Raw genomic sequence first — 14,072 nt, 5'->3', positions numbered from 1 at the left:
ATTACTGCTCTGTTTATACAGGTATTGGTTTGCTGTTTAATTTGCGTATTTAACAAGAGGCATGTTTTCGGGCACCTAATTGGTCCTTGTATTTACGTTAATTTATGTCGGGCATATTGTTGGACAGCTAAGCAGTCCTAATAGAGACGTATCAAGTCCGTTAGCCGTTAGCTGCGGATGCGAGATTGCTACACTTTTCGTCGTCGTGTATGCGCCAGAATGAAATTGAATTATTGAGGTCTGTTGAATTGATTGGAGTGTTGTTAAAGCTATGTTGTTCTCTATCCCTGTGCCCGGTCACGCTCTTTGATTCGAGTGACCGTTCGGCTGAGGCGTTCCGGTGAACCTCCCCAAATTCACATACAGTCCCAGCTCTCCGCAACAATCGTAAAAAAAATAATTATATATATATATATATATATATATATATATATATATATATATAAAATAATCGACCGATATGACATACATGCCTACCAATATAGTTTTCAGCCATATCGCTCAGCCCTAACTCCAGCAGTGCTGATTTGCAAGGACCAGTGGTAACTTGAACACAGTGTTTTGTTCTGAGACTTGCTAAAGATGTAGAGCTGATATGGCGCAATGTTTGCAAAGTATGCAAATTATTCTTGAAGTAAATCAAACTGAGTTAATTGAGTGAAAATATTTAACTGAGTTAAAAAAAGAATTGGATTAATCACCTTAGTTAATGCTTTCATTTTGACAGCCTAAATTTATTATTAATTTTTTTTAAAGACAGATAGAGAGAGATAGACAGTCATAGCGGGCGGGATGGGCGCGGATGGATGGATGGATTGACTGACTGACAGACTGACTGACTGGTGGGTGACCATGTGAAACAATTGGCTAGTTATATGAGGTAAGCTGTTCACCTCACACAGATAAATTGCTAGATAGCCAGATTCTTAATTTATCCGAAGCGAAAGTAGATTTGCTTGATCTATAACGAACTTGATGTTAAAACATAAAATGGGAGGAAAATAGGGGACTAATTACACTTATGAGGACAATATTTTCAGAAGGAGATTCACACTCACCAACACACACACAGCCATGCAAGGACACACTGTAATTATGGTACCATGATGATGACACTAAGTGACATCAACCGTGAAAAGACACTTTTATAGCGAAGTCACACATTTTTAATACATTGGAGAGTGATTAGTATGGAAAGTGGAACTCATGTTAGCGGTGAAGCAGGCTAGCAACTAGCTCCGCTGTAGCAAGACACAGCATTATTATGACAGCTCAAACTTTTGTTTGTCAATGTTAAGATAAATCAATCCTTCAGTTCCGTTCCTCCAGCTCCCCTTGACAGAAGATGTAGATCCATTTGCTACTCTGAATCAATCCTAAATTCAGTTATTTCTGTTTATTTTGGACTTATATTATCTTGTAGAGTGACTGTTCTGCCTTTTGTCAGAGATAAACGAAACAACTTTTTTTAATAGAAAATGTATGTGTCAAATGTCATAGTGGTATAGGTTATTTGGTATTGATAAGTGTTGATTACACTGACTTGTATCGGTCTGAAAAAAGTGGATCCAAATTTTAAAGTTCTTCACAGTAACTATCAACTATGGAAGTTCATGAAGAAAATAAGCAGCCAACCATTCCTGTGAACCAAATATTCAACATACCCGTCCTGTCATCTCCATCCCCTTTGCGATTGGCTTTCTTTCGGATGCGACACTGCTCCGAGTAGTCCACAACTTCCTGACGTGCCTTGCGACCCTCAGGCGACGGTGTAAAAAATTTGGTGAGTGCATCGATTAACCCCTTGGTCTTGTTGTTGAAGCGAAGGCTGCTTTGTCTCAGGTCATCACCGTCCCGCATCGAGAAAAGTAGTCGGTCATCACCAGGGTAACCTTCGCAAGAGGAGCTGGACGAGGAATGAGCAGAGGCCGAGCGCTTCCGCCGAGCACGGCCACCAAGTTTCTTGAAGGGCCGCCCCGGCCTGGGTAGAAAATGAAGGGTCTAGTTACAATTATTGTCAAGTGGTCAGAAAACCCTCCATGTGAAGTTTCCCATCAATGGCCCTCATTTACTAACTGCACAAATTTGGGCCCAAAATGTGCATATGCGCACAAATGTGATTCTTCATTATCTTTGTACTTTAATTTGTGTGTATTCTATCAACAAATTTGGAACAGCCTCACACCATGCGCACTCACAAATAATGATCAGCTTCTGAAAAACACATTGCGACTGCAGTCATTTCTATAAACACTAATAAAATAACTTAAATCGAACACTTGCTAACGTCCTGACTAATGTTCTAAATAACTGTGAAAGACATTTCCTATCACTTGCATCGTCTTGCCACTCAAGTCCGTGAAATGTGCTTAATTTAGGAGGAAGGACTCCACCAATGTCTGTGTCCACTGTTGTCAGAGTGTGCGCCTATACGCTGATCACGCTCTGAGACAAAATACTCGCATTTTCTAGTTGATCCACGGTAAGAAAATACCCTTTCCTGACATTTGCAGTTGACAAACGACCGTGCAAAAAAAAAAAAAAAAAAAAAAATCATACACACGTCGCGGCTTGCAACATAACTCAGAGCGGCTAAAATTTTATCAAATACAAATGCTTCTTAGCTGTGCTGAATTGATGCCTTATTATCTACGTAAACAGCGTGTACAGTGTTTGTAAATGTATCGTCTCAAATTATGTTTTTTTTAAGTCTCAACTTGAAACCATAGGCGTGTCATCTTCATTTCAACCGACATACACCACGAGATTTATGAATACAGACAAAAATACAACAACTGAAAAAAATGATATAGAATGGGTGTAGATTAAAATTGAAAGGCAGGGGCAAAGCATATTTATGATGAATTGTGATTCATCCATCTATATTTTTTGGTTTGTTTGTTTTCGTGTATATGCACAACTTGTGCGCAGAGTACAGAAATTTCTACACCATTATAAGTAAATGAGGATCAATATCCTTGTATTTTTGATTAAAAAAAAAAATCACACAATATATATCCAACAAATGAAACAGGGTATGACATGAAAATGTTGCACTCAATTCATGTTTGCGCTCCAGAACTCAGGGCATTTCTGTACCTGTTCCTGGGCCGTCCAAGTGGTGCATTATAGCGCCGTTTAATCTGTGCTGCCTTTTCGTGTAAAAGATTCTTTCCCTTTTTCCTCGGTTGGCAGATTTGACAGATCCACATGCCTGAGTCAAAAACAAGAAAGCAAAGATATATTTGACTTGTTTGTGCTTAGACTGAGAAACAAAAAGAAGCAGAGGAACACATGAAACATTTTTCCTGTGTTCTAGACTTAATGTGTATGTAATCTAGAAATGCAAGTCTCACCTACGCTTTGAGGCAGATTAGATGAATGATTGACTTTATGGGAGGCTGTAAAGATGCAATAAATCCACAGGTACAAAGTTAAAGAGGCAGTTCTGTTTATTTACCTTTTGGCATCCGCGTGAGGGGAGGGTCACAGCACTCCATGTGGAAGCCCCGGTCACATGAATCACAAAATAACATATTGTCCTAAACACAGAGACACAAAAATGTATTGATGATTCAAATTCACATGTAATTTAGGAAGCAAAGCCTGATTAAAGAGGTTATCTGTATATATCAGTTTTATTCTTCTAAATTAACCACAATTTAAATCAGTGATTAATATTGGACTACAGTGCTCTGTAGGAAATATGGAATTTCACTTAATAGGTGAAAAATATTTGTCTATCTATTCGAGCAAATTAGAATGACAGGCCAAACAATTAAACCATCTACCTACGCCTACGGATAAGAGTACAAATGTGCATCCACCTGTTGCCATTCATTCAAAGAGAATAAAAGCTTTGTGTTCAACTAGACAGGCCCCGATTTCACAGTGATAAAACCCTTGTGAGGATAAGCGGATTGAATGCATGGATGGAAAAATTAAGTCAACACTTTGAAATTTCTTGATCACAAGAACAAAGAAACAGATGCTCGTTTATCACCATTGTGCTGCTATGAATTGGAAGTTTACATTGTATTAAGTAATGTTGTGAGAGCACTGGCGGACTTTGTTGGTAAAGTTAACACGGTTTAGTAATGAAACGATTACTCACAATGCTTCTGTGTTACACCACGGATGAGTTGGCTTACCACTATTCCGCATGCGCGTTCCACAGAGACATGTGGTTATGCAGTTTGTTCACAGCACAGATTCAAGAGCGCAGCTATGGTTAACATAGCATTGCGAATCAATTTTTTTTTTTAGCATCAATGCATATTTTAAGCAGTTTAAATCGATATCATATTGATTTTCGATGAATCTTTACATCTCTACTTTTAATTGGACATGGTGAAGTGATGTAAGGACAGACGAGTGAAATACGTGGAAATAGTAATAAACCTGCATCTCTGTTTCATTATCTAATTGCACGGATTTCATTTAATAAATACCAGTTTCAGTTCATTCATTCATGAAAATGTTTCCTTTCTTGTTTGATATACCAACCTATTGTGTGATTTGAAAAAAAAAAAAAAAAAGCAGGCTCTTGGTTGTGTCTTTGAATTACAGCGATGTCTCACTTCATACATCTGAATAACAATGAATAAGGCATGCAGTAGGGCTGGGCGATAAACCGAAAATTTACCGTTACCTAAATTTATTACAATGACCGAAATCATTTTGCCCATGTCGGTAAATTCCGTGTTGAAAAAAAAAAAAAAGAAAAGCCTTTTCTGTCTGCGGCAATGTTCATGCCCCTTTAAGACCGCCACAGCGCCTCTAGTCACGTGACTCCACCGGTCTGATCGAGAAAGAAAACAGACGTCTCTGTCGTAGTTGGCGATTCAAATCCAGAAGCCGTTTCACCACCCACAACACAACCATGCTGTGCTGAAAGTTCAAAGTGAGAAGCAAGGTTCGACAAGTGACAACAGCCCATTATCGGAGGCGACACCATACGAGAGAACGTCTCAGAGGTGGACGCGATAGCCTAGCACAGAGCTAAAGATACAGCTCCTCTAGTTACAGTGGCGCGCACAGGATTTAAACGCTTCATGAAAGCTGTATTTCCCGAGATGGACTACATCGGTCCGGGAGCTTAGACATGTCAAGCATTTTGCATCTACATCCGACTTGTGGTCGGGTCGCAACATGGATTCCTGATTGAGCCTGACTGTGCATTACATAGACGACAAGTGGCGACCGCGCACCAGAGTACTCGAGAGGGCACATGCACACTTGTTTATTTGTCTTGCATTGACATTTTCTTTAGCATTTTTTTTATTTGCCATCGTTTACAACATGAGAGAATCTTGGCGCAATCTATTTGCAGAAAAAGATTTTGCAAGAGGTACCCTTTTTCTTTGTGACATTGTTCAAGTCATGCAAAGCAAGCAATTTGGAATGTTTATACAAATGATTTGTGTACTTTTATTTTTCATTGAAAGTAATGTGTACCAGTTGGTCAATAAAAAAAACAGTCAATATGCATTTCCTGCATTTATTTTGATTTTAGTCCATGGGGAGAATTTATCGTGCATTTATCGTTATCGAGGTAAAATTGCTCAATTTCTCGCGATATTGATTTGAGGTCATATCGCCCAGCCCTAGCAGGCAGGTAGACAAAAATAGCACAATCTCAGAACCAGAGATACAGTATGTCTACCATCATCTCTATCTGGCTGTTAAGCAAAGAACAGAGCCTTCACTAGCACTGTTCATCTGCCACGTTGCCACATTCGCTCATCCACTCACCGCATTCTTTCCTTGATCCTGACAGCTGCTGCAGGTTTTGCATTCGATGCACTGCCACCACAGTGCCTTGACTCTCACCGTGAGCTCTGGGGAGAACTTGAGACAGGAAGGGTGGCCTGCAGACAGGTAGGAGTGCATGCACAAACACGTAAGTCATTGTCTCGTGACTGCTGACTGACAGTAGTGACCCACTTAAATCATTATAGGAGGAGTGAAAGAAAAGCATTTGGATTTTAAACGTTCCTCAAATGCTCACTAAATCCAATGTGCCTACACAGATTTAAACAAATGACATGCTGTCAGAGCTTTGCTTTGGTTTTGCTTGACGCGCAGCTAGTGAGCAACCTGCTGCAAATGAAGGGAGTGGGGACACCAAGGGCGTCGCTCGGCATTAAAGCTTCTACTAGCGTACAGTGCCCGAATACAAGGTACGCGGCCTGTTATTGTTCTGCAAACTAGGGTTGGGCAATATTCACATTTTCACACCGTGTCACCGTCTCCGCTAATTTTAGACTTATTTATTTTTAGACTTATTTTGTAGCTTCCGCCGACCACTACAGTTCTGTCTGGACTCGTAGTCCAAATCCACAACTGATGTTTATCTTTAAACCAAGTTTGAATAGTTAATTAACTTTATCTGACAAATGTCATGGTCAAAAAAGAAATAAAAGAAACCAATTTCATCACAATAAAATTAAGTGCACTTTTACAGTGCTCAATCTACACTACAATTTTGTACGAATTTTTTTTTGTTTGTTTAAGATAGCAACGTGCTAATGACAAAGCAGCATTAAATTTGGTTTAAAATAATTTACTTAAACCAACTTGTTCTTCCAACCACCGAAACATCCCTTTTCTGACCCAGCCATCCCTTTGGACTAATTTTAAATCCATTTGCTTGTCGCCAAGCTGCTATCTAGCTGTAAGCAAACCTGACTATTTTTCTCCTCCCCAGCATAGTAATGGCCAAACTCCCTTCGTGTGTCGCTGTGAGGGGCCAGCAGGCAAAGGTGTTGAACTGTTGAGCTGCGCTTTGGTGACTGCTTAAGAGATGAATTTAATGCTCGATAGCTGGCAACTTCGGGTTTGCTTGCTCTAAGGTAGCCACAAGGCGAGGACACCGGGCCTCACACCACGTAATGCGCTCTTGAGCCTGTAACTAATTGAATTCATTTGCGATTTTGACGCAGAGTGATTTGTTACAAACATCACACATGCAGCTATGATACAAGCAACATCTGTCATTTTCAAATTTGTCATTTCAACATAGCAGCCACTTAAAGTGAAGGTTCTATCTATCCATCAATATCTATGCGCTGACGGCCACCTGCCTGAGAAGTATGTACAGTGAACCCTCGCTACTTCGCGGTTCACCTTTCGCGGGTTCAGTGCTTCGCGGGTCTAAAAAAATATTCGGGGGCATTGTAGTTTCGCCGAGCGGCACGACGGGGCGCTGGAGCGGTTAGACGGCCGGCGTGCGCCGAAGAAGAGCGTGGGCGAAGAAGAGCACGTTCCCCCGGACACGATTGGTGGCGACGTTTCGCGCGGTTCGGACCGTACCAGAGCTCCGGCCGGCATGCGTGGCAGTTAAGCCGTAGAGGAGCACCTTCCCCAGGCACGGGCGGTGCCAAGCGGCCCCTAAGTTTAACCGAATGGAAGCTCCGGAGGAGGAGGGCATGCTCGCGTCACAGTAAGCCGAATTGGAGCACCTCTTCCGCCCGGGCACGAGCGGAGCGCGAGGCTGTCAGTTATGAATGAATAAATGAATAAATAAATAAATAAAGAATGCCACCTTTCATTTCACAGGGCACACCGGACGGCGTACCAGCAGGTAAAAGTCGGAGTAATTAAATAAGTACAAAAAGAATGGCTGGGGAATAAAAAAATAATACGTTTTAATAATAATTTCCACACGCACGCACACATGCGCATTTTCAAAAATATTATTTTGTGACAACCTCACTACAGAGTTGTATTAATAACATTTTCTGTTTGGGATGATGATACGGTAGAGTGAACATGGTGTTTTTCAATGTTTTACATCCACATACTATTCATTTTTACAATAACAAAAAGAATCTGCTCGGTCTAGGAATGGTATCGGCTGAATCTCAAGGCTGCGATATCGGAATCAGATATGTAATAGTGGTATCGAATCATCCTTAAAATACCTAAATATGTTGTGCATACATAATACGTAAGTGAGCATACACACACGCATTGTGCGTGTGTTTTTTTTTTTTAACAGACACTCACCACTGTTGCCACAGTCTGCACAGGAGATGAGCTCCTCAGACTTCTTATCGCGATTCTGCTCCTTGGTCCCCAAACAGAAGCTGCAGATGGGGATGGGCTCCGCCACCGGCTAAAGGCAAAGTAAAGACAGTAGGCAAACGTTAGTGAGGTCAATCTACAGTTGAAAACAAAGAGATCCTGCGTGCCCTACGTGGATGAGTGTTGTACTAAATAAGTTAAGGAACACTGATGACTGCTCTGATAGACGAGCTTGCATCAAGGCCTGTAACAATAATTACTATATCAACTTATCGATCAATAAATGTGTTTGATGACATTTCATCAATACTCAGTTGTGCTTACTTCGTTCTGACACGAACGCGCGGACGCACTCACGCAAGGAGACAAACGGTGTCAAAGTAGAAAGAAGTTTCCAACGAAGTTTTGTTGAGGGGCATAAAAATGTGTTCCAAAGCATTATGTCACTGTGGGAACATTTTGGCTCAAGACAGATCAACGCGGAGCAGCCCGTTCACACCAATGAGCTACTAAGTTACAACACAACAAACCGCCCAAGTCCGTTTAAAACAACCACCACACCCACTTTCTTCAGCTGCTGCCAAAAAAAACAAAAAACACACGGCATGCGGGGCGCGCATTTCCTGGCTGCTTGCAATCATAGCGGCTCACAGTGGTACTTGCTCTATAGCCAAAGTGATGCAGCCATTCAAGATTGTTGAGAAACAAGCGTTTAAAGAAAATTGTGCATATTTTTTGATAGTCGGTGCAAATGACCTAATAAATGTTACATTCCCCAACAGCCATATCGAGCCTTTTACGCAGTTGAAAGAGGACATCCTAATGGAAGTAAGACCTAATTTTAGTCTGTCAGCACAGAAGTGTTGTATGTTATGTCAATATTTTGAATTAAGACTGGAAAATAAATAAATAAATGAAATAAAATTTCAAATCTTGAATCAAAAATTGTTTTGAATGAAACATCGATTCAAAGTACAATCATGATTTATGGCCCCAAAAACTGAATCGAATCGCCAGACAGGGTAAGACTCAGGCCTCATTTTCGCCACAATTTTTTTTTGTTTTGTTTCAGGTAATTGCAAAAGCAACACATTTGGTGTCATATTCCAACAAATAACAAAAGAGCAAATTGTTAAGAAAAGTGAAACAACAACTCTAAGATTCAATGATAAGCAAGGACCCACACAGCAATGCTACTCCACTTTCGTTTGCAAGTTGAAGTCAACAGAAAGAAAGAGTAAAATGTAAAAAATGAACCAACATATAAGTAGGTGCACAACTGAGTGCGGCGAAATAGATGTCAGCCGTGGCCAGGTGTTATCCTTTGAAGAAGAGGCAATTTTAACGAGACGTTTCTCATCTTTATGGCTCTAAACAGCACCATAATGGCTTCAAATTGAAACAAAAAAATTGAAAAAATGAAAATGATGTGCTTTCACTGCTGACTTAACGTGGTCACATTAGGGCTGAGTGATATACTGCTATCATGTCGCTATTCAGATATGAACATCGAAGATATAAAAGGAATCATACGGTCGGTCGGGATGGTCCATTTTTCACTAACAGGCCCATGTTTTCAATTTTGGATGAATCAATCAATAACTACTCCAAATGTCCCTTTCTAGTCAGCAATGTAGCCCACCCGAATATGCTCACAATGAAGTGACACTATGATCAAAATTTGCTTGCTTGATTTCAGATCATGTGATTGGACAAATCTAGTTATAATTATGGCCACAACTAATGACAATTCTAATGAAGAATTAATCTGTTGATAATCACGTTTTTTTTTGTTTTTTTTTCAAAAACAGGACATACAACATGCAAAAAAGCCTAACGTGTGGGCATTGTTGAATTCAAAATCATTATCAACTCAGCAATTCAAAATAAGCCTTTCAGATTTGATAAAAAAAAATGAAGATGAAAACACTTCCAGTGTTGCTAGAACACCTTTACGAATATCTGCAGTTTCATGGCTGTAAAGACAGAGGCCGCAAGCAGGTCCTGGTGGGGACGAGACAAGAGGCAGGAGCTTGATTTATAGGGTTCATTTTCGTCAGACTCAGGCACCTTCTTACTGCCTCCACTAAGCCTACCTCTACGAACCCGGCCAGTCAAGCATATGGTGACAAAGGCATTGCAAGTGGGTGTCAGGAAAAGGAGGTCAACAATTAAAAGAGGGCTGTCAAGAATGAACGGCGAAAAGAGAAGGCTTAATTAGACACGCAAGGTGAAAATGCTAAATTTGTTGTGTAGTTGCAGAGAAAACAGAATTGTTCAAGTATTGCACAGCATCATAACTGCATTTTCACACAAATTTGGTGTAATTTTGCTATTATAAGAAAGTCAGACAACCTTATCTAAGTCATTTAGCGTGTTTCAATGTCAGGAAAAAAATTTGTAAGGAAGAGTGGGATGAGACAAAAGGAAGACAAATTGAGCATGGAAAGAAGAGGATAGAGAGACCCACGCCTCAGTCATTCCTGACATTTCACCCTTTCACTGCCAAGTAGGCCAACTCCACATAAGCAAACAAACTGACCTATCAACACAGCTTTCAAGATATATTTTATAGAGAAGCACATTGCAGCTTGCTTTCAGCTACTAGTTGCAACCGTAAATAAATCCCAAGCACATACTAAAAATGTAAAGCTAACCAACAGGGAAATTGACTCGTTGAGACACAATCTTCAAATTCGCTCTCTTGTTAGGCGTTTAATAGATAATAGCCCTGATTTTGTAATTACACATTTCTACGAATCAACAGGCCAGTGGAATCAAGTACTGTGGCTGGCATTTGAATAGTGATAGTCCGATTATCGAGGCAGATATTTGGCATTTTGCAGATTATTGGGATCTGACTTTTTTTTTTTAATTTTTCAAGGCTGATTAATTAAAAGCTGGTTTATTTTTGGCTCGCCTCAGCACACTTCTTTCTCTCTATGCAGTGCTGGTGGCCCTGCCTGCAGAAGCAGATTGCGCTACGGTAAAGATCCCAAGAGCAGAGGAAGGGAAGGCAACAGACATTGACGAAATTTGAATAAATGTCAGTTGACTACAACTCACAACTAAAAGAAAACTATTTGCCGTAGTAAACTTTGAAGAGATATTTGTTTTCATTGAACTATAAGACATGCGGCTGAGCCTGCGAGCACTGTGCTCTTTTTTTTAACACAACAACTAATCTGTTTATTTTCTAAGATCTAAAAAAGCTATAGCATGTTGTAAATCACAAAAGTTGTTTAATAAACACATGCTGACAGGCATTTAATCTAAGTCAACTTTTGGAGTTTTTTTTTGTGTTTACCCATTTTTTCAACAAATGAATATCGGCTTCAAATATCATGATCGGCTTCCATGACTACTAATAATCGATATTGTCCCTGAAAAAAGCTTATTGGTCTATCACTACAGTTGACATTACATGTCTATTATAATCTGTCAATTCATGTCTTCAGGTCCATTATTCAATTTAAGTAATATCCAGTGACAGACTGTGACCTCCAAGCCAAAACCACACAACTGTTACAGGTAAGTTAGCTTTATTAACTGGTGAACTTGGACTTGCGTATGTACAAACACAAAGAGGAAATTAGGTCGGACATGCTATGCATGGAGACTTTTAAGACAGTGGTGGGCAAGCAGCGGCCCACGGGCCATAATGGACAATGACATCTAGCCCACCAGATAACATTGATGAAAAAAATTATAATCAGGATGGCCACAATATTCACAATATCAAAAACACCTCAATATCATCGTGGTCTTGTCTCAGTTCTGCTAAAAATGTAATTTAGTTTGGCATTTTGTGTCACAGCACTGCTATAGCGCAGCACTTCCTTGTAATGGGCTATAACTATATATTTAATACAGGCGCCCAATTGGCCCTGTAACCGAAGTAACCATGCGACCACATCACAAGAAATACACTGTTCATTTGCTGACTGTCACATGTGACCAAAAGGGGGTGCTTAAATGCGGAAGAACGCCAATGGCACCGGGCTTGAATAAGGGTTGAATAAAAACAATCACACAATAGGAGAAAATGGATAGATATATTCATATTCTGTCACACTAATGTGAATTGCATGACACATTGATCATCAACACTCCGAGCATACATTGCGGCACTGGCAGCTACCCAGAGTATCGCTTCACAATTGATCAGGCGACAGGGGACCTCACACCGATAAACGTGGCCTCGATGCACCGCTGTCTGGATGGGAACTGCAGCCAATGGGGCCACCGCTTAGCACGAATCCCCCCCTCTTTACCCCCATAATCCTCCAAAACCCACTTCCCCTCATCCTCATCTCAGACAAGACGACCCGACCCGGTGAATTTAAGCATATCAGTACACGCAAAAAATAAACCTAACAGGGTTCGTTGATTGATTTATTTGTTACTTCGCTATTTTGCTACCTGTGTTGCCTTTATTAAGGGTGTTCCCGTTTCTGATTTGACTTGAAATGTTGGACTTGGGCAAAAAAAAAACATTGTAAAAAAAATAAATAAATTAAATTAAAAGAAATATGTGGAAAAATACCGTCATACAAGTGAACATACAACTCCTTAATAGAGAGCAATCTTTACGGGTGTGCACACCACATTTTGATTCAGTGGACCAAAATGCATACTAAAGAAAAACTAAATATTTTGGATAAAGGCAAACAAAATTAAAAACCAATAAGTGTTTATTTTAGTTCTCTTCAGCACCGTGGATTTATGATTTCTACATTAAAAAAAAAAACTGGGTGCCCAAGGAGAGTGAAACTTGCTAACAAGTATTTATTTTATTTATAGCGAGTTTCATCGTATAAAACTGTGCAACGCTGCACATTTAATTTTTGGTTGCATTTTAAAATGCACAAACATTTACAGCTTGACTTTTTTAAGATCACAGTATCACCTGATATTTCAGTTGCTGCCATCAGTTTTAAACATGTCAGAAATGCGGACACGAGCTGCAAAGTTTAATACAAATTGAATGTATCATTATCTAATTATCTTTATTTTTGTGTACATACCTTAAAGAATTCTAGCTGTAAGCTAATGATGGCTGCATTAGAGCAGCTAGTTATATATATTTGTCTGTATTATTGTTGTATTGCACTGGAGAGGGGAGCCCTCTAATCTCGTTGCACACTTGAGTACAATGACAATAAAGGGATTTCTAATTCTAATTCTAATTCTATACAGTTTCCATGTGATCCGATTAGTCGACGAGTAAAATAATCGCTTGTGGCAGCCCTTGTGAAAGTTGTACTGATTCGAAGTAAGCATTATTAGTAGGAATGATGAAAATGTCATTTCTGCTGGTGATTGGATTGTAAGGGGGAAAAAAATTGGCCGAGGGCCAAGCGTAGTTGCCGACACCTGTGTAACAAACACCAGTACACTTTCAAGTGCTCACCAATAGCTTCTTGAGGCTCCACTTCAATTTGTCATAGCGTCTGTATGTGCAGAGAATACAAAGCAAAAGTGGCCTGGTTTTCTTTTTATGCAACTGGCTGTTGTTATCCAATGTCAGGACAGGTTATTAAGACACCAAAGAGAGGGAACAATGGCCACAAACAAGAACAACTAGAGAAGAAAGCAGTGTTATTGTCCTTGTCTTGTTTCAAGCCAAGGATCTCATTAAAATGGGGACCCAATCTCAGCAAAATGCACACACCTCGCTCATGACCGCATCCTGAACACAAGCTCATTGATCACCATACAGGAAACAATTTGCAAGTAGAATCAACACAAACACCTCAAATTGCATTTGATGGTTGAAGTGAGTAAGAAACTTCTGTCTCAAGCGTCTTCAGTTTATTATTGCATTTCAAAGGATTAATCCTGCATATGTGCTTCACTTCTTTAGTTTTTGTGGAACACTTATTCTAAAAGAAAAGCTCCAGACTATCCTTTTTTCTTCGGACCACAGTGGCCCCTAAAACTGAAATTTTAAGGACGCAAGACGAAGGTTTAGGGGCCCACACTGCAAATAGACTCGCAAAGTAAATACCGTATTTTTACAGCCATAAGACGCGCTGCATCAA

The 14,072-nt window shown here is 40.0% G+C and overlaps 1 protein-coding gene across 2 annotated transcripts in view; it reads right to left on the bottom strand.

Annotated features, from left to right (window-relative positions):
• The window catches only part of kat6a (K(lysine) acetyltransferase 6A), a 38,380-nt gene that overhangs the window by 15,379 nt on the left and 8,929 nt on the right, over positions 1-14,072 (bottom strand). The window contains exons 3-7 of one of the 2 annotated variants that reach the window (XM_088301017.1): positions 8,011-8,119; positions 5,755-5,870; positions 3,461-3,542; positions 3,100-3,214; positions 1,665-1,981 (exon numbers count right to left, since the gene is read on the bottom strand). In XM_088301017.1, coding sequence (XP_088157143.1) covers positions 1,665-1,981; positions 3,100-3,214; positions 3,461-3,542; positions 5,755-5,870; positions 8,011-8,119 — 739 coding nt within the window. Of the gene's footprint in view, positions 1-1,664; positions 1,982-3,099; positions 3,215-3,356; positions 3,543-5,754; positions 5,871-8,010; positions 8,120-14,072 lie in introns of those variants that run through there. The other variant, XM_088301024.1, reaches the window with a different exon arrangement.

This window comes from Idiotropiscis lumnitzeri, chromosome 1 (genome assembly GCF_059441095.1).
Source record: "Idiotropiscis lumnitzeri isolate Australia: NSW breed Sydney's pygmy pipehorse chromosome 1, RoL_Ilum_1.0, whole genome shotgun sequence".
NCBI lineage: Eukaryota > Metazoa > Chordata > Actinopteri > Syngnathiformes > Syngnathidae > Idiotropiscis > Idiotropiscis lumnitzeri.
Note: the sequence above shows the minus strand (reverse complement) of the source record. Positions and strands in the feature narration are given on the sequence as shown.